Source organism: Centruroides sculpturatus, unplaced genomic scaffold, assembly GCF_000671375.1.
Source record: "Centruroides sculpturatus isolate CEXI.00-Female unplaced genomic scaffold, Cexi_2.0 scaffold1700, whole genome shotgun sequence".
In the NCBI taxonomy this organism is placed as follows: domain Eukaryota; kingdom Metazoa; phylum Arthropoda; class Arachnida; order Scorpiones; family Buthidae; genus Centruroides; species Centruroides sculpturatus.
In genome coordinates this window covers 106,339-128,578 of record NW_019385850.1, presented here as the reverse complement: position 1 = coordinate 128,578, position 22,240 = coordinate 106,339, and the positions used below count along the sequence as shown (strand labels likewise).

Sequence of the window (22,240 nt, the reverse complement as noted above, 5' to 3'; positions counted from 1 at the left end):
AATATTTAAATATCTAAACACTTAAAATACACTTATTTTTCAAGAGTTTTAGCTATGTAAAAATTTGAAAAAAATGAATAAATGCAAACCTAAACTTGAAATTATATTATATACTTAAACCAAATAGCTACGTCATTTTTAAGATCTTTCAAGATTATACTTTAATTAAATTATTATGAAATTTGAACTAGAAATAGGCAACCTCAATATTTTATAAATAACTATTAATTAAATGGTACTTTTATGATTAACATTCACACAATGAGCATAGTAGTAGAACACATCATATGGTGTGATCATTGTCACAATACTAATATTCAAAGGATGTAGGAATGTAGCAGGAAAAAATTTTGAATTTTCATTGAAAACTTTAGTCATTTCAATTGTATTTCTATTCAAATGATAGTCCAACATCAAACTTTAAATGCAAACAAGTTTATAATTCAAAAAGTTATGAAGAAAAAAGAAAAGTGGAATAAAAAGAAAAGTTTACAATTTTGTTTAAAAATTAAAACACAAAGTTTACTTTCTTTCAGTTATGATATGGATTTCTAGCTAACCATTTTTTCCTATGAGTGATAACATATCATGTAACAGATTTTGTTTCCTTGTAGCCTTGCCTCCACATGAATTCAGTACCTTATTTATGAAAGTTCAATTTGCATACCACTTGTCACCCAAAACCAACATCTAATGATCAATTGTTGGAGCTGTTCACTTCAACAAAGTTTTGTGGCAAAGACAGCACTTAAACATTGTCTTTTACATACTGCCCAGAGAAACAAAAATATAGGGGCAAAACTAATAATCTTAATCATTGTACAAAATGTAAAAAAGTAAATATATTTTTAAAAATGGTGCAATGATTTATTATATAATATTTAAGTAACTGAATGTTTTTGTTATAATTCAGTTTCATTCAGACTGTAATAAAAATGAATTTCCTTAAATTCTATAAACAAAAATTGCTTTAGATTCATAATAAAAAAAATGAAAAAGTAATTAATTATAAATTTACGAAAGAGAAAAAGTTAAAATAAAAATAATGTTTTAATTTTGTTATTTTACAAGTATATTGAGAATGGCCTGAACTGAGCCCTCAAATTTTTCATATTAAACAATTTTGGTAATCTTAATCAAGCAGTTTTTTTTTTATTGAACATTACAGTGCTAAGTTTCACATATTTTCATTGCAGTTTTATATTATTTTAAGAAATTGTTTTTTTTTTTTTTGAGTTTTAAAAATAAAAAATTTATTACAGTGTTTTCATTTTCAATATTGTAATTTGTATAGATTATAATATAGAATATTGATTATTATTATTTATTTATGTTAAATGCATAGAAGAACATAATTTAATTATTTGTTATTTATTAATTCAACAGATTATTAGATGGAAGACCAATTCCACCTCCAAAACCCACTAATTACATTTCAAGACAAATAAGATCTCCAGAAAATGTTAATACTGTTACTTTACCAAGATCACCTAATGCTACTGGATCTTACAATCCAAATAGGAACAGTTTAGCAGTTCAGTCACCATATTATTGTAAATCATCTATTAATACTGACCCATCATCATTTGGCAAATCAATAACTTTTTCTAATAATCCTCAGAATTCTTTTCCAATTAATTCATCTCATCAGTATTTGGATAATGAAGAATGCATGAACAACAATTTTGATCAAATATATGAGTGTCATCCGTATTCTAAAAGTATAGATTATGTTTCAACTAATACAATTCCAAGAACAGTAAATGGAAGGACTCCATATAACAGTATACCAATTAGTTCTAATCATTATCCACTACAGTTGCATCATCTTTCACAACCACCACCACCTCCTCCTCCTCAAATAATTTCAAACAGAGAAAGTCGTGGAAGTGCTTTTGAACTATATCGTAAACCAAACAGTCTAGTATCTGGAGCAGCATCACATCTTTCGTCTATTGAACATTCAAAGTAAGTGTGTTAACAGTGAACAAGCATTGTTATTGCCAAAGACTTCCTTTCTACTATATTAATATTTTGCATCAGTTTTAATTTCTGAAAATTTTTACCTAATGAAAAAAAAAGGAAAAATTTTATCAGCATGATTTGTGAATTACAAAGGTTGTATAATTTTACACTATTGTGCAATAATTCTTAAAAATTTTAACAGATATATAAAATTTTGTATATTTACAATGTCTAAAATTTTATTGAATTCCAACTTACCACCAACATGTAAAAATAAATTTATTATCTCTAATATATGTGCTTTAATATTCTATTATGGATATTTATTTGTTATTAAATATCAATAAAGATGTATTAAAATAATATGAATTTATTTGTGTTTTTGTCATTCTGTGTTGGTGGTGAGTTGCTCATGCTCTTAAACTATTATAAAAAGAATTTATATGCAATAGTTACTGCATGATATCATATAATAAATGACCAAAGAGAACTTAAGTGTAAAGTGTTGTATATTATTAAATTACTAACAAACTAAAATTTTAATAATAAGAAAACCTTATTTTATAGAAGTTTACTTATTCAAATTTTAAAAATATAAAATCCAAGAAAACACTAAGAAAAATGAACAAAAAATTAATACCAAAATTACAGACTTGGTATTTTATAAAATCATAAAATACTATGAAAATTTGGGTATAAAAGCAATTTAAAACTAGGATCAAGAATTGATCTGAACAAAATCGTTGGGAAAAGAACTAGTCTAATTTTCATTGTATCTTAAAAAAAATCAAAAAATAAAAATATAAGGTCCACTTTTATCTTTGTTGTTTTTTACAAATTCTAAATTTATTATTTCAATATATAAAATATTTTATAAGGATTTATTTTTTCAACTGCTATCCTTCATAATATACAGATATTAAATCTATTTTTTGCATAGGAATACTATCAAATTTTTTGATGCAAAAATTAATATTGCTTTTAATATTGCAAATTTTAGTTTTTATGTTTCACTCTTAACTTTTATTTTATATTTATTAACACATTAATATATGTTAATGGAATATATTACATATATCATATATTTACATTTATTTTATACTCATTTTTAATTTATTATTTACAGGTATATGATAAACTATTTATATTTATTTGCATTATATTCAAATGAATAAAATAACTGAATTTAAAAATAACAATTTTAAAGCTAAGTAATATTATTTAGCAAAGTACAATTACATTATATAAAATACAAGACTAGTCAGATTAGAAATTAGTAATCATTTTTAGAAGTGACAATATTTCAAAATTTTCTAAAAACTAAATATCAAGAATCTTAGGATATGCAAATAAAAATTAATTTTGAATACACTGTACCTATAGTTAATAACAATCTGTAAATATAATACACACATATTTTTTTCTTGTCATTTTACAAAAAAAAAAAATTGAGAAACAGAAAACAATTTACAGGTATACTTCGACTTACGTCATTTCGAGTTAGGTCATTCCCGATTATACGTTGTTTGTCAAAAAAGTATATGGAAAAATAAAAATCAAGTTTAAGTCATTTTATTCGACTTTACGTCTGTCCGCCACAAATATTGAAGTCGTAATATCAGTAGAAAAACGTTTAAAGCACATAAAATCATATTAAAATATATACATTTACAAGTATGTACTGTATTTACAGTACTGTACATACATTCGTAAATTTAGATTACTTTTTTCTATACTATATTAAAAACTAAAATTTATTTGTTTGTAATCTTAAAATAGATCCTTATTAACCATATATTATTAAAAATGCATTAATAAATAAAATACAGAACTGGGAATGGTAATTTATGGTTTAGCCTAGTGATAAGAAGATTCGGAGACAAGTAAATTCGACTTACGTTGCCTCTCCTGGAACCAATTACCGACGTAAGGTGAGGTATACCTGTATTTGGAATGATATATCATTTGATGAAAACATAGAAGGGACTATTTTGCTGAAAAAGTTTTTTTAATATTATGGCACAATGGCATAGTTGGCAATACAATTGGTAATAAGCTTTTATTACCAATTGTATTGCTGTGTTGTAATTTTTGTTTTTATTACTATAACCTGGTTAACTTGAATTGGTCAGGGAAAAAATTTGGAATTAAAAAGTTTCAAGTTTGTGTTTGGCTAAAAATCAAGATCTTGTGCATTGGTTTATCAGTGACCCATAATAAACTACACATATGATATTTCTATGGATCTTATTCCGTAGAATCATTGTGTCAATGTAAATCTCTCGGTATTGTTCAGAAACTTGAAAATGCTTAACCAAATGGATAAATATGCTACCAAGAAATGTTTTCCCAAATTGTTGATCCATTTGCTCCTAAGTATTTAGTAAGGACTTTTTTAACTGTGATATTTTATGCCCAGAATTTGTTTATTATTTTTTATCACAAAAATAAAAAAAAACACTCTTTACAATTGTTATATTTTTAAAATTTAGCTGCAAAAGTTAAAATTTTTACATAGAATCAGAATATAATCATTTTTTAAATTAATTTATCAAGAAATTCATTTATTTATTAAGTCAGCTACTGGAGAAATCCATCAGCAATCAAATAAAATAAAAAACGTTTGGAAATAAAGACAGGTTCAAATGGCAGTTCCATTATATAGGTTTCACGAATTGTCTAGAAGCCTCCACTCCTTGTCCGCCATCATGACATGATGCTTATTTTTAGTGGTATGTGGTTCCCGCACTTTATAGAAAGTTTCTGATTAATGTTCATCTATCAAATAAACTAATTATTTTATTTAATGAAAAATTAAAAGTTCAGAGAATTTATGAAATTATTGTATCAAAACTTCTTTTGAGTTAAACAGTTTAACAAATTTGAGTTAACCAGGTTCTAATGTATTACTTTATTTATTTATCATTACCTTTGAACTTACATTTATTTATTTTTCACACATATTTTATATATTTTGTAATTGTTGTACAGAGTTCTTTTATTACCATCTTATTTGAAATTAATTCTATTAAGTTTGTTCATACTTCCAACCAAGCTGTGCTGTTTTATTTCACTTTCTTTCACTTTTCCACTAGCTGGTCAATCCTCCACAATAACATCAAAATCTATAATCTGGCATTAACTTTTAAAATATTTATACAGCTCACACTGATAATGATTGTATACCATGAAAAGAAGGACCTCCCATTGCAAGAATTTTTTAATATTAAAAAAATGTATTTGCAAAAAACTAATCCTGCTACATAAAAATACTGTAAATGGTTGCTAGTGAAAATTATAATGTTAAATTGTTTTTATCTATGACATTACTTTGTAAAAAGCATTTCTGTATGATTTAATATTTAACCATATATGACCTAGCTTATCAAACTAGATCTGGATACAGTGAGTAAATTGGCATCAGTATCTGCATATAACTCTCAAAGAGCCACATGGTTGTGGAACTGCAGGTTATGATCACTTGATTAAACTAAAGTAAAACTTCTCTAACTCAAAGCTCCAAGGGGCAAGAAAAACTTCTAGTTACAGAGAATTTAAGTTAAAAAACAATAGAGTAAAAAATGCCTTTCTGAATAGATATGTATTGTTTACCTCTCATGCATTAAATAATCTTTGGTAGTTATTTTTGACAAGACTATGTCTTTTATATAATATAATTTTAAAGTTTATAATTTTATAACAAGACGATGTCTTGTTTATAAAATTGTGGTGCTGTTACAGGTACACAGCTTAGAAGTATAAGAAAGACAGAGTTGCAATTTGGCAGAGAGTATTAGGTGCCCAAATCATGCACACACAAAAAAAAAAAAATCAGACTTGTAGGTACTCAGGACCGAGTCGAACTAAAATACAAAATGGCGACATCTTTCTACAAACAGACAAGAGTTCAAGATTTGCGCATGCGTATATTGTTGGGAAGTTGGAAATGCAAACGTTGTGAAATTGAACTTTGACAAACGAATCTTTGAAAAAACCCATTTACCTCTCTGGTCGCAACCTGCTGACCTTGACCGATTGACCCAAGATATCTCATATCATTGGAACATTTTTTAAACTAAATGGCACTAGTCGTTATAATTTTATATTAAAAGTAACTTCCGAAATATATTAATAAATGTAAAAACAAAAAAAATTATATTTATTTTGTTTGTTCAAAATATAAAAATAATTTCGGATGATACAATAGCCATGATTATTTTTTTCAAAAACGGGAAATTTTTGTTATGCATTGGCAACTAACAGAAATTTCTACATTGGATAGGTTAATTTCACCAAAAATGCCTCGTGGATGACTTTGTGGTCGTGGCCAAGGCCTGTGAAGTTTGAATGATTGCATTGAGCTCTGAGTCTCTGAGACATAGTCTTGTCCCAAAAATCGGGCTTGCCGTTTTGCTTGTTTTGTTTTAAACAGCCCATGTAATGCCTTTCAGCTAAATGTTCATTGTAACTAATGGAATTGAACAGTTTTGCAGATAAATCTTGTTGAAATAAAGCTTTGGACCTCTTGCTTTGGAGTGGAACATTGTCTGCAAATAGGCATTGGAAAGTAGATACAACTATCTGAAAATTTCATGGCCAATAATTAGAATCACTTTGGACAGAATAAATGTTAAAATCTGATCATATATACAGTCGACCCCCTATAACACGGTAGATACGTTCCGTTATGTGATTTCCGTGTTGTACAAGCCACTTAAATACATGAGCCAATCACAGCCAGACACGTGTGCAGTTTAGGGACTATGGCTGTTTGAAAGGTTTTCTTCCATAAAATTAATCGATTCTAGACTAATTTGACTCAACATTTCCAAAATATGTATAATTTTTTGGGAATAATCCATATAAACTATGCTATAGACAAGAAATTGTAGAATTACTTACTGAGTGTGTACTGTTCGACGATGTCATTGCTTAAGCTTGTTTTTGTTGTGGAGCAGTGCTCCACGACGAAAACAAGCTTAAGCAATTGGAACATTCCAATTTTCAATGTGAGTGTTGAATGTTGAAGTCAACAATTTGATGTCATCAACCATGGAGTACAAAGTGTTTAGTTCCCATACTTCCATACTCAGCAAGATGGATTCCATTCAAATGTCTTACCAATTACCCACAATTCATTGGAAAGTAGCAGTCAACATATCTGTTGAGTGCTGAGTGTGTTGAGACAGCACCACTTCAACATTTAAAAAAAGGAACGACTTTTAATGAATGTTAAGATCAGTGCTGAGTCAGTGTTGAAAATTGGAATGTCCCGAATGACGAAAGTTTTCTGATAAGTTATTTTTCTGCGAAAAATTCGCTGAACTTTGGAGACATCATGAATAGAAATAATTTTTATGGTCATTGAATAAGAAATGTTTTTTTCACAAGAAATGTATAAAAATTTATCAATGCATACTTTCTACCTATTAAACTTTTGTTTAATTTATTAATTAACTTGTTAATTTTGTTTAATTTAAGTACCTAATTTATATACTGTACAGACGATAGTAAACTCAACTTACCCACCTAAACTCTCCGTAGTGTGGCACTGGACGGCAGAAATTAGTTCGGCTGCCCGTCCACTATTGGTCCAGATTCGACCAATCCTGTCGCGACAAGAGTCAACGATGACGTTTTACCGAATTATAGGAGTTTTTTTTAGCATGTTTGTACGAATACTGTCACAATTTTTTTGCCGTGATACAGGAATCCGAACTATAGGAACCCATGTTATAGGGTGGTCTACTGTATATATATATATATAATGTCTCTTTAATCCAGAAAAATTACAAGAATTCCGGTAGACTATCTTACAGCCTTTAGGTTAGGAACATCCTTTATTGAAGATACAGGTTACATATGCATTCTTGATAATTTTTTGGATTAAACAGCTACCACAACAGATAGTTAAAATTTGAGTTGGGAAAGTTGAAATTAACATAAATTGGTGTCGGGACCATAAAAAACTTCAACTTGAATTTTCTCCAAGTTTTGGAGATATTAAATCACTATGTTGTTTCATTAAGACATACCAAATGCTTCATTTTCTTCGATTTAAAGAAATATTTCAGTTACAGATATTTGAGTTAGAGATGTTTTACTGTATTTTAATCAGCTTTATAATAGACATTTACTTTTCTAAATTTATAGTTTTAGTGAACTAAAACTATGTAGCATAGCTTTAGTTCACTAAAACCAAAACTCATGAATGTGACAAAAACTAAGTTAATTTGTGCATCTGTAATCCATATACTTTTCCAATATTTCCATTTCAAATATACAGTACATATTGTAATTATGCATATTGTTATCAGTTAATAAACTTAGCTAAAATATACAAATTAAAATACACTGCAAAAATTTCACTTGTTGTAATTAGAATTTGGTTTCTGTCATCATCTTCAAATAATTAGATAATTCTAAATTTATACACCATTAGTAATTGAGACTAATGGTGTATAAACAATACATGTTTATCATCTTTATCAGTTATTTTTTATGTCTCATCCTGTGCTTTAAATGTTAGCAAACAACAACAAAGTTTAAATTATTGGCATTATTATTTCAATTATATACTAGCTCTTAAATTAAAGGTCAAACAATATCAGATGAAATGAATTACATATTAATTAGTAAGTTTTACAATTTCTCATATTATGCAATTTTTAATTTTTTAAATGCTCTTTTAATGTCAGAGTCAAATAAAACTGTAATTAATAGAAATTATAGTTTTTAGATAATTTATTTATAGTTTTCTTAATATTTTTTATATAGGTGAGTCTTAAAGTTAGTGAGTCCCATTTAAAGTAGAATACTGTTAATGTAAAATATGTTTCAAGCTATTTATTAGTGTAGAATCACATTACTAAATAATTGTAATTATTAAAACATTCTTTGTATCCATTAAGAGAAAAAATTAAGAAACAAAAACTGATTGAGAAATAATTTACTATCAGAAATTATCTGATTTCATCAGTTGTTAACAGAAATGTAAACACACATTTGTCTATTATACTATAATCAAAAATGTATAACAAATATTTTAATACAAATAATAATTAATGTGATAAAACTAATATATATGAAGCATTTGAAAACTTTCTATAAGAATGAAATGCAGATTAATATTTTTTCTGCTTGTTAAATTCACAATCTACAGATTTTATCAATATGGAAAAAAGCGTTTTCTTATATTCACTTTTGCAAACAGTATAATAAAAATTTAAATGTATTTTTTTAATGATAAAATTAAATCAAGAGTAGTAATTAGCATTGTGCAATATATTTTTGTATAACGATTTAAAGTATTTAAAATCAGCAAATAAACAGTATTCTAAATTCATGATATCTAATATAGCAAGGTATTGAAAAATCTAGATATGGATAGCCTAAACATAGGAAAAGCACAACATGAAATGTTTCTTGTAATTCTATTCAGTACTCTTAACATGAAGAAATCCAATTGAAAAAAATTGTTAAAATATTTGTATAATAAAATTCAGCTAAACTATGAAACATGATGGTTTAAGTCTGAAAACCCAAATAGCCTCTGGCAACTTCTCCAGATTCTGTCACAAGCATATTATATAGTTTATTAAGTCCTGAAGAAACTTTGTGAAGTAATGAAGGAGCAGCCATTGCCCTAACAGGTAAACAATATTCTATTATGGATTGACGGTTTATGAAAAATATTGCCTAAAGGGCTGGATAGTAAGAGATATTTTATGGTATCATTGCCATACTATCTCTGTGGAAAGCTAAGTTTTTTAACAGAAATAATGTGGCAGTTAAATGTAAGTTTCTTATTTAAGAGAATGCCAAAATTGTTAAGCGTGTACATAATCTATACTGTTAATATAAAGGTTAGGGTTGTCCAAATTATGTAGACAAGAGAAAAACATTGATACAGTTTTGCTTAGATCAATTTTAAGATTATAGGTTTTCATAACCAAAACGTGATTGTTTATCAATAGATCAGTTTAAAGAGAGCATGGATTGGAGGGAGTTTAAGATTTTAAGATTGTTAGCATAAGCTATAATGTTTGAGTCAATAAAAGGAATAGCAGCATCAGGCAATAAAAAAAGAGGTTACTTCAGACAGATCCTTGGAATATGTCCAAAAAACAGGAGAAAAATCACAAAATTCAGATTTACTCTGAATGCAGTGAAAAGATCTTATTCTAGCAAATATAGGAAAATAAAAATAATAAATCTCAGCTTTTCAAAAATTTTTAAATATAAATAATCAAAAATGCAATTTTTTAGCAAATATAGTACTGTATATTATAATCTAATAAGTAATAAACACACTGCACACATAAATTACAAATATCACTTACAAAACCAAAAATCCAGCTTGTAAAACAAAACATTTAAGGAAAATGAATGTTTTCAATTGTCTTGAGCAACCAACTTCAGGTTAAAAAAACGAATTTGGAAATAGAATGAGAGATAGAATGTTGTAATTTAAAATATAAAAAGATGCATGACCATCAACTGTTAATCAGACATCTATATATATAAATGAGGATGTTTGTTTGTTTCTTTGTTCACCATACACACCTAGGCCATTTGACCAATTGCTATGAAACTCAGCAGTTATATATTCAAGTACTTATAACTTAGATCATGTCATACATCCCACCCCAAATTATTCATTGGATTTCTATATATCAATTAATTGTTGGCTTTACATGTAGCACCATCTGTTGGAAAAAAGGTAACAAAATAATTAACTAGATATAATTTTTGAAAATATATATTATATTCACTGAATTACTGTGACAGTGATGTAGTGCAAAATAGATGTGCCATTACTGTGATAGGTAGCACATTGTACTTGCCTTCATGGAGTGCAGTGTTTTGCCCCTGTATATCATACTTTTCCTGTTAGATATATAACCGGCACGATTTTATTGCTAACTCTGTTCGGGGAGAAATTTTTGAATTGAAATAACATGACTTGCAGTACAAATCAGATATCTAATAATATAAGCCATTGATCATGCTGTTTGTATATCTGTAATCTGTAACAGAATGCCTAGAACGGCCACAGGGGCGTCCCTAGCTATTATTTAAATTAACAATAAATTCAGCATATTATTATTATTTTTATTTGTAAAAGGAATTTATTATTAAATGAATATTATAATGAATAACAAAAATATATATATACGAGAAGACCAACATTGAGACCTTCAATCAAGGTAGTATGTCTAAGTTGTTGTAAACTCTCTCTCTCACATGATTAGATAAGGGTCCAGTATCTCTTTATGTATCAATTATTATTTTCTTTTATATTTTGTCCTCATTAAATTTTGTTTTGTTTCTTTAAATGGTCTTGTTCTTGAACTCAACTCTTCGCCAAAGTCTTATCACGAATCTACGATCCCTCCCTCTCAAAAAGTATTTAAATTTAATCGGTAGTGTGACTAACGCTCTAATTAGGTTGGTGTTAGGAAAAACTGACAGGTAGATCAAATGAACTTCCTGCCCCCTAAATCAAATACTACTAAAAACCCATCCTAGTGACTCTGTGGGCATATCTTCCTGATCTGAGGCTGAAGAAGAGTGAGAAACGAGCTTTCTCAACTCCAGATTCCCACATTTTGATTCAAAATTTTCCCCCAAACAGAGTTAGAAGTTTAAAATATTTGTATTCGTTTTCTGGCGCAATGTTCTCTCACATTTTCAAATCTTTATTGCGAGCTTTACATCCTGTATCATCAGCTGTAAGCAGTATGGAATATATTCTATGATTTAAGGTCCATGTATGAAATTTTTAATTGAAATAACATGACTTACAGTCAAATCATATACGAGAGGGGACCCAAAAAAAACCGAACTGAGAGCACGCTGCCATTCGTAGATGTAGTAGAGAGTTCTCTCATTACATGGGGTTAGTAGAGACCTTCACGAAACAGCTGTGCAAACGACGTCAGTTTGTAGGTTTACATTTGAGCGTAGTGTTGCATTTCTCTTACTGTTATTTTGTTCTGCCTGTGAAGTTCTGAGCATCCTTCAACATCTCAAAACGATGAAAAAGTTGAAAAAAATCAGCCAAAAAAAAAAAGTGTTACGACGTCTGCGAGAGGATGGGCAAAGGAAATGCCTGGAACTTTGGCGATCAGGTGACTGGTTCCTTCATCACAACAATGCCCCCGCACATACGGCCTTACAAGTTACTCACTATTTGGCCTCTCAGGGATGGCGTCATTCCCCACCCTCCTTATTCACCAGACCTAGCCCCGTGAGACTTTTTCTGTTTCTGAGAATGAAGAAAAATCTAAAAGGAAAGCATTATGATGATGTGGAGGCGGTAAAAACAGCTTCGCTAAGGACCCTGGACGATATCAAGGTTGAAGAGTTCCAGAGATGCTTCAAACAGTGGGGAAAAGACTTCACAAGTGCATTGCATCTAATGGAGAGTACTTTGAAGGTGACTGAAGAAATTTTGTAAAAAAGTTAATAAATAAAGTTTTTATACAAAAAATCTGGTTATTTTTGGGTCCCCCCCCGGTGTATATAGTATTCATATACAGTTAATCTGGTCCTCTTTCTCTTACAATTTCCATGTCTGGTCTTGCCTTTCATTTATCTAACTCCATTCTCAAGAGTAAGGAAGGACAGAGACGGATGGATGACATGGAGTGGAAATTTATAGCTCTGCAATTTTTTCAAATTGCAGCCCAATAAGTACCCTCCAGTAACAGAGTGGATAAAACCACTGAACACTGGTAGTCTGTCATAGGTTTGTGCATGGAGTTTTCTGGATTTTATTCACTTTAGTAACATTTAAATTGGAACCAGATTTACATAGGTCTTTCTATGATGCATCCTCCTTGACAGATTGCTCACATCATGTTGCCATAATCAAATAAACCAAACTAATTCTAATGAGTGATTATTTATTGTGACATTGTTACAATGCCAGTCTACAACTTTTTGTCACAACGTTCTCAATTCTTTTAGTAATGGTCTTACCCCTGTACATCATACTTCTCCTGTTAGCAATAGTGTCTTGTCAGTCATATATCTAACTCTGTTTGGGGGAAAATTTTGAATCAAAATGTGGGAATCCAGAGTTGAGAAAGCTCGATTCTCACTCTTGTTCGGCCTCAAATTGAGAAGATCCACCTGCAGGGTCACTAGGATGAGTTTTTAGTAGTATTTGATTTAGGGGACAGGAAGTTCACTTGATCTACCTGTCAGTTTTTCCTGACACTAGCCTAATTAGAGTGTTAGGCATGCTACTGATTAAATTTAAATACTTTTCTAAGAGGGAGGGATCGTAGATTCGTGATAAGACTTTGGTGAAGAGTCAAGTTCAAGAGCGAGACTATTTGAAAAAACAAAACAAAATTTAATGAGTTGAAAAATAAACTACACCGATATAAATCCAGCAAAATTTAATAAAATAAAAACGTTTTCAATCGTTTTTCAACGATCATCTTCAGTTACCAAAAATAGAACATTAAATATAGAACATAAAATGCGTTCGAAATAAATACTAATGAAACTAATGAAAAATTAACAAATAAATGTTTTATTTGTTAATTTTTCATTAGTTCGTCCACTAGAGCGTTTTCCGTTAATTTTTATTTTTATTTTTGTATTTATTTCGAACGCATTTTATGTTCTATATTTAATGTTCTATTTTTGGTAACTGAAGATGATCGTTGAAAAACGATTGAAAATGTTTTTATTTTATTAAATTTTGCTGGATTTATATCGGTGTAGTTTATTTTTCAACTTATTCTACTTCCAGTACGTATTGATTATAAAATTTAATGAGGTCAAAATATAAAAGAAAATAATAATCAATACATAAAGAGATACTGGATCCTTATCTAATCGCATGAGAGAGAGAGTTTACAACAACTTAGACATACTACCATCAAGAAGACCAACATCGAGATCTTCAATCAAGAAGGTCTCGATGTTGGTCTTCTTGTTGAATGGAGTCGGCTATGTTCTTGGACAAGGCTTGAGGAGGAAATGTGAGTGAGGGAACTAAATGCTTACTTCTCAGACAAAAACCAGCTGCCACTTTGGCACTTTCCTAATTCATGTGGACTGCCCATCTAATATGGCAATGTCAGATTTCTATGGACTGCCATTAATTACGTGGTAAGACTGCAGATCTCTTATGGCACTTTCCAAATTCAGTGGACTGCTTAGAATCATGGGAAATTGCCCCTTTTATCATCAATTTCGACCAATAGAATTTATGGATTTATGTCCACAGACAGGATGTATGGACCCGGGGGGTCAGATACCCAGATGTTTGTTAAGATTAGTGATAAACTCCTGTGAAGGGAAGTTGATTTCCCTTTCTAACACAACAGTATCACTTGTGTCATCTGTTTTTGTAAACAATATAAAAAGATTAGATATATTTTCCCATGGGAATTTATGATAAAGTTCCGATTCTTACAAAAATAACATTACTTCCATTCTAAACCAGAAGTTCATTTATAGCTAATCTGGGCTTCTTGCCCTAAGCTTTCCATATCTAATTTTGACTTTCATCTATCTAACTCCTTTCTCAAGATTAAGGAAGGACAGACAGACAGGGGATGACAGTCAGAATTTATACAATTTTACATCGCAAGGTCTACAATTTTTTCAAATTGCAGCCCAATAATTTTTCTATAAATGCAATATTTACAACAACATACTTTTCACATGGTTAATACAATCTGTTGCCAAAATTTAAACACTATTATCACATAAAAGGAATTATTCTAGAATTTTTACAAGATATTTTTATTTAAACAAGTTTTATATGAAGTCTTTCGGACATTAAGGTTAGTAACTTCGATCACATGCAGGGCTATCACAACCTGTCTAACACAGATTACCTTTCAAATATTAATAGTAGACCGATATTAATTGATAGTCATTGAGCATCCTATCTTCCAGGAGGATGTCAACAATTACTTTTGGTCAAATCACTTCAACCCCTTCTACAACAGTCCTTTCTTTCTATTGGACCACCAGTTTGATGGTATTTGAATAGGAAAATTACATAATACAAAGTTACTGGCAAGCACAAAATATGTTTTAAGTGGTTTTAAGAAGGCAGCTCTGGTTTTAAAGTGAAATTAAATTAAATTTATCTATTTATTAAGCTCTGAAACAACCCCTGTATTTTTCCCACAAAGAAAACTTCAATGTTTAACTTGTTTATACTTAATTGTGAATACATTATATTTTCATACTTAAAATGTAAATCAGATCAGAATCAATTAGGTAAAATGTAAATCTGAAACACACTTATGTTTCTGACTTATATTTTAAGATTCTTTGATTTTTAGCGAGGTGAATCATAATAGTAGCTGTGCAGTAATATATCATGAGAATTAATACAAGGCATTAGTAATTGTTAACATACAAATACTTGCAATGTAGAGTATATACATATAATGAATATAAAAGAAATATATATTGTATTTATTTCACTATGTAATAATGTTTGTAACATTTTCTTATTATGGTACAGTCAAACCAGTTTATGAATGTAATTTGTTCCTAAAAGTTATTCAGAAACTGATTTGTTCCAAAACCAAAACAAATTTTTCCATAAGAAACTAATGTAAAATGGTTTCTATGTAACATGGATACTGTATGATATAGATGTGTATAAAATTACTTTAATCCTTAATGGTTGATCTGCTGTGGGAAAATCAACCATTAAGGATTAAAGTGATTTTATACACACCAATGAAAAATGAATTAATCTGTTCCTGACCCCCAAAACAAAACCTTTTTTTGCTGTATTTCATCCATAAAAATACCTACAATATCTATATCTGTTCTATATATATGTATATTAAAAGCAATATGTTACCACCAACCGAAATTAACACTTTACAAAGAAGTGCTATAAATAGAGACACAACTCTGATTGCCTGCATGAAATATAACCAAATCTAACCAAATTCTTAAATGCCATTTATATTAAGAGAATGCCAATTAACACAGATTTTATTAATTAATTTAATTTAAAGAAATAGATAAATAAAAACTCATGCCAAAATTGTGTAGTCTCTTGATAACTAGCACTGAGTTCAGCGTTAACACAATTTTTTTCTTATCTTGCAAGTACTTTTGACGAATATAAGTTCGTCATCCTCAGGCAAAAAAGAACAATTTGAAGAAATAGAACATGCAGAGTGTTCCAAGTAGAAAACAGAAAAAATTTTCTTGGCAATTTTTAAATTTAATGTTCGGTAATTCTGTTGGTAAAGAACTTTCGAATGCCTGCAAAAGCTTGTTGCACGTTACCAACAGAATTACCAAACGTTAAATTTAAAAATTGCCAAGAAAATTTTTTCCATTTTCTACTTGGAACACTGCATGTTCTATTTCTTCAAATTGTTCTTTTTTGCCTGAGGATGATGAACTTATACTCGTCAAAAGTACTTGCAAGATAACAAAAAAATTGTGTTAATGCTGAACTCAGTGCTAGTTATCAAAAGACTAATTTAATTTAAAAGCAAAGATTCATACCATGACATGAAGCAATCTCGACACCACTAACTTCTTAATTGGTAGTCCTATCATTGATTGGTTGGACCGTCGACTTTCTTTAACATAGGAAGCATAGGAAGTTGATCATTGGTGGCTGGCTCTTCCGAGTAACTTGTTCAGAAATTGAGTTATCGTACAGCAATCAGAACAAATATGGCATTCAAATGTTGTTTGTAAATGGGCATTCGTAACCCAGGGTTTGACTGCATTTAAAAACTCAACTATCATTGCTATACATTTTCCACTAAGATTATTATTTATGATAAAAACAAATCAAACTAATCACAAAATAATAACTAATGTTAAAAATTATATATTCATTCCATGTATTTATAATGGAATAACTTCTCTGAAATAATAACAATTAATTCAATCAGTTAACTCATAAACACATAAAAACAGATATTAAACACTCATTTTTTATACTAAACGGATGGCAGAGAACAATTCTCTCATTACATTTAAGATCAATGAGTGTGAATGACGGTGAAAATTAAAACAAGATTCAGCAATTAATCAAACTAATTTACTCTTATGAATTTAATAATAATAAATGATGATTAACTGAATCTATTGTTGATATTCTTATTTTCTTAAGTTTATCATCTCTATACATGATCATTTGGATTTAATTTTCAAAATTAATAGATATCTTTTAAGGTCATAAGATCAAGAAATAAGTTAAATGTACATTAATTGATTCTTTTAATCAATCATACACATTTAAATATTAACTTAATTTAAACCAAAATTTAATGGAAAATTTTTTTATGGACTATGCTAGTAAATATATATACTGTAATTGCTTGTTACAAATTAGACTGAAAAAATTTTTGCATCTCTACAAGCCAACCAATGCTAGACAACAGCTATAATACTAATAAATTATGAAACAATTTGGTACAAGAGGGAGGCATTAGGCACATCTCTTAATAAATTTAATAATTATAATTTTTAATTAAATAATTTAGAACTACTGGAAGAAAAGAATCAGCCCAGATAATTTATTAGTATTGTAGCCATTATCTAGCCTGATGACATATGGTATTGGTTGGCTTGTAGTTTTATAATGTATCGGGTTTTAGTGATGTTGTTTGTTTTTACATATCTAAAATGCATTTCTGTGAAATTTAAAATAATGAAGTTTTTTCATTTAAACAAATTACTGAAGTGATTAATTTTCATATACAGCAAATTAAAATTGAAATTTAATTATTGGAATGGACATGTAAAAAAGAAATTCTTATTCTAATCAAAAATTGAAGTTTTGGAATTGGGAGAAATTAATTTGATCATAATAGACTGTAGGAATATTGTTACAGATAAATTAATAAACCATAACATCAGGTAATAACATAAAGTCTGTCTGAAAAATTGAAAATTTAATGAATTTCTTTTCTACAAAAAGTTTATTTTTCAATTCACAATGTATTGTCCCTTATTCAACTTAACCTCATACCTACCACCTTTCAGGCAACTTTTTGATACCCTGTTGGAAAAGTTCTCTTGGTTTAGAATCAAAGAGATCTTGAGAATTAAAGTTCTTCCCGTCAAGGTGATTTTGCAAGCTCCAAAATAAGTGTAATCTGTATGAGCAAGATCTAGGAAATATAGAGAAGTATCCTTTTTTTCCCAGATGATATTCTCCAAATTTTTACAAGTAATAAAAGCTGTGTGTGGGCAGGCATTATCTTGATGAAATAGAACAAATCACCTATTGACCAATGCTGGATGTTTTAATTGCAGGGCCACTGTGATGGTTTCATTCCTTCACAAAACTCAAAGTGTAATATACCTTACATACCTCAATAAATACTGAGTAACATTGTCATTGTGCAGTTTGAATGAAACCTAACTTTTATCTCAGAGTCTGAGCCATTGACAATGACATTTAATATTCTTATGTTGTAAAGCCACATCAACATGCCATTTAATGTTGGGCTATATTCCAGCAATAATAATTTAATAATTATAATTTATTAAAAAAACCTGATAATATATGGCATGTTGGTGTGGCTTTATTGTAATGAATTGGGTTTTGGAAGATGTTTATATATTCTTATGTTGTATTCATTTTTCATTTCCAGTAATAATTTGATCCAAAAACAGAGCTTGGAATGATGAGAATACAATGCATACAATAAAATGCACACAATAATGCAATGTTCAAGTTGTGCTGGCAATAGTTCATGTGAAACCCATTTTCCCAAATTCAGCACTTTTTCCAGCTATTTCAAATGCTGTTGAATAGTAAAACAACTTATGTCTAGTTCTTTTGCAAGTTCTTGTACTGTTATGAAAGATTTATTTTTTTCTAGAGTTTTCAGCACATCAAACGGAATTTATGTTATAACCTGATATAGCATATACTCTCCCAAAAATAAAAACCTAGACAAAAAATGTGCTTTGGTCACAATGAGATCAGATATGGTTGCTTGATTAGTTAGTAGGCTCTTGTGTCAACAAAAGCTATTTTGGCCACACTGTGCCAAGAAATAAGGTTAACAGTAAAGAAATAAATATATTATTAAATACTATACAAATAACAAATAAATTTAGATATAGTTTCTAACTATAAAATATCCAAACAAATAAAATAACAAAAACTGCACAAATGACTAACAATAACAAAACATAAGTAACCCAAAACAGTACAAAATAATAATAACAATGTCCATACAGAATATTATTTACAATAAAAGATGTTAAATTGCTTTAAGCATATTGATGACTTAAAAAGTTAATTGATTACATTCAAATTTGACCAATGGCCTAAAACTTCCAATAAATTCACACCATTGCCAAAATACTGGATACAAATATTATTCAACTCACAGCATTTTATCAATTGGTGTTTAATGTACAAAGCACAGTGACACAGTCCTCACCCTTCAGAAGGTATTGATGAGTCAGCTAAGTGTGTCTGATTCTCGATTGCATAAGTATGACTTCGGATCTCTTATCACATGCTTCATCCAAAGTCCAATTTTCTATTAATGCCTTGATCTCATGTAGTTTATTGTGGACTTAATTGGCAAAATATGTAGAACAAACATGTCTTAATCTTTTTTGATGACTGATTAAAGGTTAGTTTCTTCAACAGTCATTGGATGACCAAATGGGAAGGGTGACCTAGCAGCAATGTTTGCTAATTCCTTTCCTCTTATGCTGACATTGATTGGGATACAACAGAATTTTAGAAAGTCATTGCTTAGAGATCTGATATCATATCTATCAGAAACAAACTAAATGCCGATTCAGCAAAGCTATCAAGTTACGCCTACTCTGCTTAACTGAGAAGTGTTACTTTTTAGATTCAGCTGTTTCATAAAAGTAAGCTTTTTTCACTTGCTGAAATAAGTAAGACTTTTAAGTAATATCAATAAAATAAAATATTTAACAAAAAAGTACTGGTACTCACTTAATTTTTTGTAAAAAGCTGAAAATATCTTAAATGTAAATGAAATAAAAATAAAATTTAAATTATAAAATAAATATGTTTTATATTAAATAATTCTGTCGATAAAGTCACTAGAGGAAATACTACATTAATATAATACATAAATAAATCACTTCACAAACACCAATAACTAGCAAAAATAACAAAAATTTACTGCAACAAATGTCTTCTTTCATATATAATGAACATTGCCAGATTTAACTGAAATAATACAGAATAGAACAACAAATTAGAACTTGGAATAGAACATTTTTTAATCATAGTTCAAGGGCATGGAGACTTGTACATATCAAATACCAAAAAATACCACTATAGTGAATTACGCAAGCCAACAAGATTGAATTCTCAAAAATCATGGTCAATAAGTCTGATTAAATAGCCAAAAAAAAAAGTAGCTATAAGAGAATAAAATCCTGAGGAAAAAAGGACTAGAAGTTTTATGAACCAGTTTCTTAATTGCTATTCCTCTCCTAAATGCCTTGTAAATTTTGACTCTCTTTGTAAGTTTTTTAGTTAATGCAGATCAGCCATGGTGTATGCATTGTCAAACTCCACTTGCATGTTGTTATCTAATGTGTAGGCAGTTCATGCTCTGTTGAAAATATGTTTTTTGAGACTGATTCATAATCCTTAATCCTTGTTTTGAGGTTCCTGCATTCACATACAGTAGAACCTCTCTAGTACGCCCTCAGCTAGTCTGTCACTCCAGTTAATCCGACCGTGGTTGGAGTTGAGAAACTTGTCCCGACTCGTCAGTGACTCACCGTCCGTGGCATTATTGTGTTTGTTACAGTATATGTTTTACATTGAGTGTACAGTACGTATACAGTTTTGTGTGTGTTTTCAACATGTCAGGAGTGAAACGTAAACACGTTACTCTTTCATTACATGAAAAATTAACAGTGCTATAAAGACTGGACAAAGGAAAGATTGTTTATTTTACTTTTTTCTGATAATCCGACCTTTTTTGCGTTCCGACTATACCCCCAGTCCCAAAGGTGACGGATTAGAGGGGTTCTACTGTACTCATATGAATGGTGTAGCCTTTGATTGTGAATTGGAATGCTATAGATATAGACACTTTGCAAGTAATCTCTCTCTGTTGGGTCCTTTTCATTTTTTAAGTTTTTTAAGCATTGAGAAGACAGGATTGCTTTTAAAAGAAGCCCTGCTGAGGTTACCACATTGGGCTATCTCTTTACAGATGAAATAGAGGGTCCTGTGATATGTGACCTGTCCATGACTATGATCTGTCTTCTGTTGTGGTTGTGCTATTCAGCCAGTTGATTCTATCATAGAACAAATGCCGTAATTAGATCTGCCAAGTAGACATGCTGTTTGCTTAACTTCAAGATGAAACTTAGCTCCTCCTTCCTATTTTTTGTAAATGAACAGTGCATATAGGCTCTTTTAAGTAGAGCCCAAAATGCAGCCAGTTTATATGCAAACAGATTGGGGTAAAAAGTGGGCTGTAGAAATTCTTTTGAAACACCTTTAGTATTTGTCCTTGATATAATATTTGTATATCCAGAAAGTGCATCTAGGGGAACTTTCCTGCTCTGCTCTCAAAGAGAGTTTATCATTAAATCTCTTATGGATTATGGATTATCATTAAATCTCTATAAGAAGTCCATTATGCTAAAAATAACTTTTCAACAAAGGCATCTATGGAGTGGCTTGATTTGAATAAAATTAAGATCAATATGTATCAAATATTTTTATGGATTTTTTTATCCCTGTCAACTACATGAAACTGTCATAAAACATGCCAGTAGGCTCTCATAGGTTGGGTTAGGTTATGAATTTACTTGCAATTACATTGATACAGATAGTCAAATATCTGTAGCACACAAGTGATTAACAGTCAAAATCCAGCCTTTTATAACTGATTCTCATGACAGTGGTATTTGCACATGTACACATTTACTGTTCTTCAAAGACAGGACTGCTAAACTGGGCCAATTGGGCTATTGTTTCAGTATATTGGATAATTATAATTGTTATGCTAGTTAAAATTTTATCAGTTATAAGTACTTTTATATTTTAGTCCATTTGTAAAAGAAATATTGAACATTTAGCATAGTTAATTGTTATTTAATAAACATTTTTATATATATCACACAAATNTTTAACAGTCGACTTAGGAACAAAATGTTCTACGGTCAGGCAGGTGGAAAAGATCTGTTGCAGAGAAAATGGAAGGATTTGTGTTCCTGCGTAACATTAGAGGTATAGCTAATGACATTTAATATTGTGGGGTTTAAAAATTTAGCTAAA

At 29.6% G+C, this 22,240-nt stretch overlaps 1 protein-coding gene across 1 annotated transcript in view; it reads left to right on the top strand.

Moving 5' to 3' along the window:
• The first annotated feature begins 1,346 nt into the window (after nucleotides 1-1,346).
• LOC111642508 (tight junction protein ZO-1-like) overlaps nucleotides 1,347-22,240 on the top strand; it is a 29,725-nt gene continuing 8,831 nt past the window's right edge. Inside the window, exon 1 of the mRNA XM_023388859.1 lies at nucleotides 1,347-1,968. Within this exon, the coding sequence (XP_023244627.1) occupies nucleotides 1,673-1,968 (296 nt within the window). The 5' untranslated portion in view covers nucleotides 1,347-1,672. The remainder of the gene's footprint in view (nucleotides 1,969-22,240) is intronic.